General features: G+C 42.1%; 1 protein-coding gene across 1 annotated transcript in view; it reads left to right on the forward strand.

Annotated features, from left to right (window-relative positions):
• The window catches only part of LOC108507720 (myosin-1B-like), a 19317-nt gene that overhangs the window by 10411 nt on the left and 6966 nt on the right, over nt 1-1940 (forward strand). The window contains exons 18-21 of the mRNA XM_017835938.1: nt 21-215; nt 317-572; nt 1561-1803; nt 1909-1932. Coding sequence (XP_017691427.1) covers nt 21-215; nt 317-572; nt 1561-1803; nt 1909-1932 — 718 coding nt within the window. The remainder of the gene's footprint in view (nt 1-20; nt 216-316; nt 573-1560; nt 1804-1908; nt 1933-1940) is intronic.

Here is a 1940-nt window from a genome sequence, read left to right on the forward strand (position 1 = left end):
CCCCCCATTCCCTCACTCACTCTGTGCCTGTGCTTTGCCCGGCCTGACAGCGATGTGCTGCAACATTCCCTCTCTAAGGTGTTCTTCAAAGCTGGGCTGCTGGGGCTCCTGGAGGAGATGAGGGATGAGAAGCTGGCACAGCTCATCACCCGCACACAGGCCGTGTGCAGGGGTTACCTGATGAGGGTGGAGTACCGGAGAATGGTGGAGAGAAGGTACACATTCCTCGTCTTCAGTTAAACTCACTGTGGTTGGGGGAAAGTGTTGACACTTTTCAAACTGAAAATATTCATTGTACATGTGAATTATGCTCCAGAGAGTCCATCTTCTGCATCCAGTACAACGTTCGTGCATTCATGAACGTCAAACACTGGCCCTGGATGAAGCTGTTCTTCAAGATCAAGCCCTTGCTGAAGAGTGCAGAGTCTGAGAAGGAGATGGCCAACATGAAGGGAGAGTTTGAGAAAACCAAGGAAGAGCTTGCAAAGTCTGAGGCAAAGCGGAAGGAGCTGGAGGAGAAAATGGCTTCTCTAATGCAAGAAAAAAATGATCTGCAGCTCCAAGTGCAATCTGTAAGTATTATTTATGTTTCTTCCAGGTATTCTCAGAGTACATAACTCTCATGCTACACAATAAATTTTCTTAGAAAATATTTTAATATGAATCACTAAAGGTAAAATTCAAACCACTCAGTGTCAACATTATAATATGATGTTCCAGCTTGGGAAGGACTTTTGAAGCATGGTAAGCCCATAAGTCTGTTTCTCCATAAAAGCTCACAATATAAGGTCCAACTGTAATCACTGGAGATTTAGTATATACAGTTAACAGAGTCTGTAGAGCAATTCTCTGACAACTTTGGTTTCAATCAGTTGCCCAAATATGCTTTATGTCATTTCTTACGATACATGTAATGTCACCTGTCTTTCTGCAACCACTATTCCAGGAAGACACAAACCCCCCCCCGGCATTCTGGCAGGCCTATGTGTGCCTCCAATTTCCATTGGAAGATCAAATGCTGTGACTCTTGGGGATGGTCCTGTGCAGGCCTAGAGGTTGGACTTGATGGTCCTTGTGGGTCCCTTCCAACTCGGCTCATTCTGTGATTCTGTCATCAAAAGATTGGGCAATATTTAAACATTATTCTTGTGTCTTCACAGATTCAAAAAAAAGTCAGATTCAAATTGAAACTATGAATTGCATCTAGACAATATATCAATTTATCTGGCACAAAAAAATTATTCAAAGTCAGTATTGCCAAAGAAGGATTTTAGGGAGATTAAAAAAAAACAACCCCCAAATCTGTACGCAATTATACTCAGTTCTCAATTTCCAGAGAAAGTAATCAAATCTCTTAGGAAAAAGTAATACTAGAAACTATCATCTTATCTTTGACAACAGCAAGAGAGAATAATTAATGAAAGCAAAAAAAATAATCAGAATAAAAACGTACTCTGATACCGTGTAAAAAAAGAGTAATTCCATGTTTCTTTTCCTCTACTGGACACACCAAACTGCAAATACCTGAGACTCGCAAATGAAACTATGTTTCCCTAATAGGAAGCTGATGCTCTGGCTGATGCTGAGGAAAGGTGTGACCAACTCATCAAAACCAAAATCCAGCTGGAAGCCAAAATTAAAGAGGTGACTGAAAGAGCTGAGGATGAGGAGGAAATCAATGCTGAGCTGACAGCCAAGAAGAGAAAACTGGAGGATGAATGTTCAGAGCTGAAGAAAGATATTGATGACCTTGAGCTAACACTGGCCAAGGTGGAGAAGGAAAAACACGCCACTGAAAACAAGGTATGAGGCAGAAAATCTCACCCACACTCCAGAAAAGAGCCCCGTGCTCTTCCAGGACTTCTGTATCTACTTCCTTGATTTACACTCGCTCCCTTCTTCCTAAAGGTGAAAAACCTCACAGAGGAGATGGCAGCCCT

This window comes from Lepidothrix coronata, unplaced genomic scaffold (assembly GCF_001604755.1).
Source record: "Lepidothrix coronata isolate B3197 unplaced genomic scaffold, Lepidothrix_coronata-1.0 Scaffold267, whole genome shotgun sequence".
Lineage (NCBI taxonomy): Eukaryota > Metazoa > Chordata > Aves > Passeriformes > Pipridae > Lepidothrix > Lepidothrix coronata.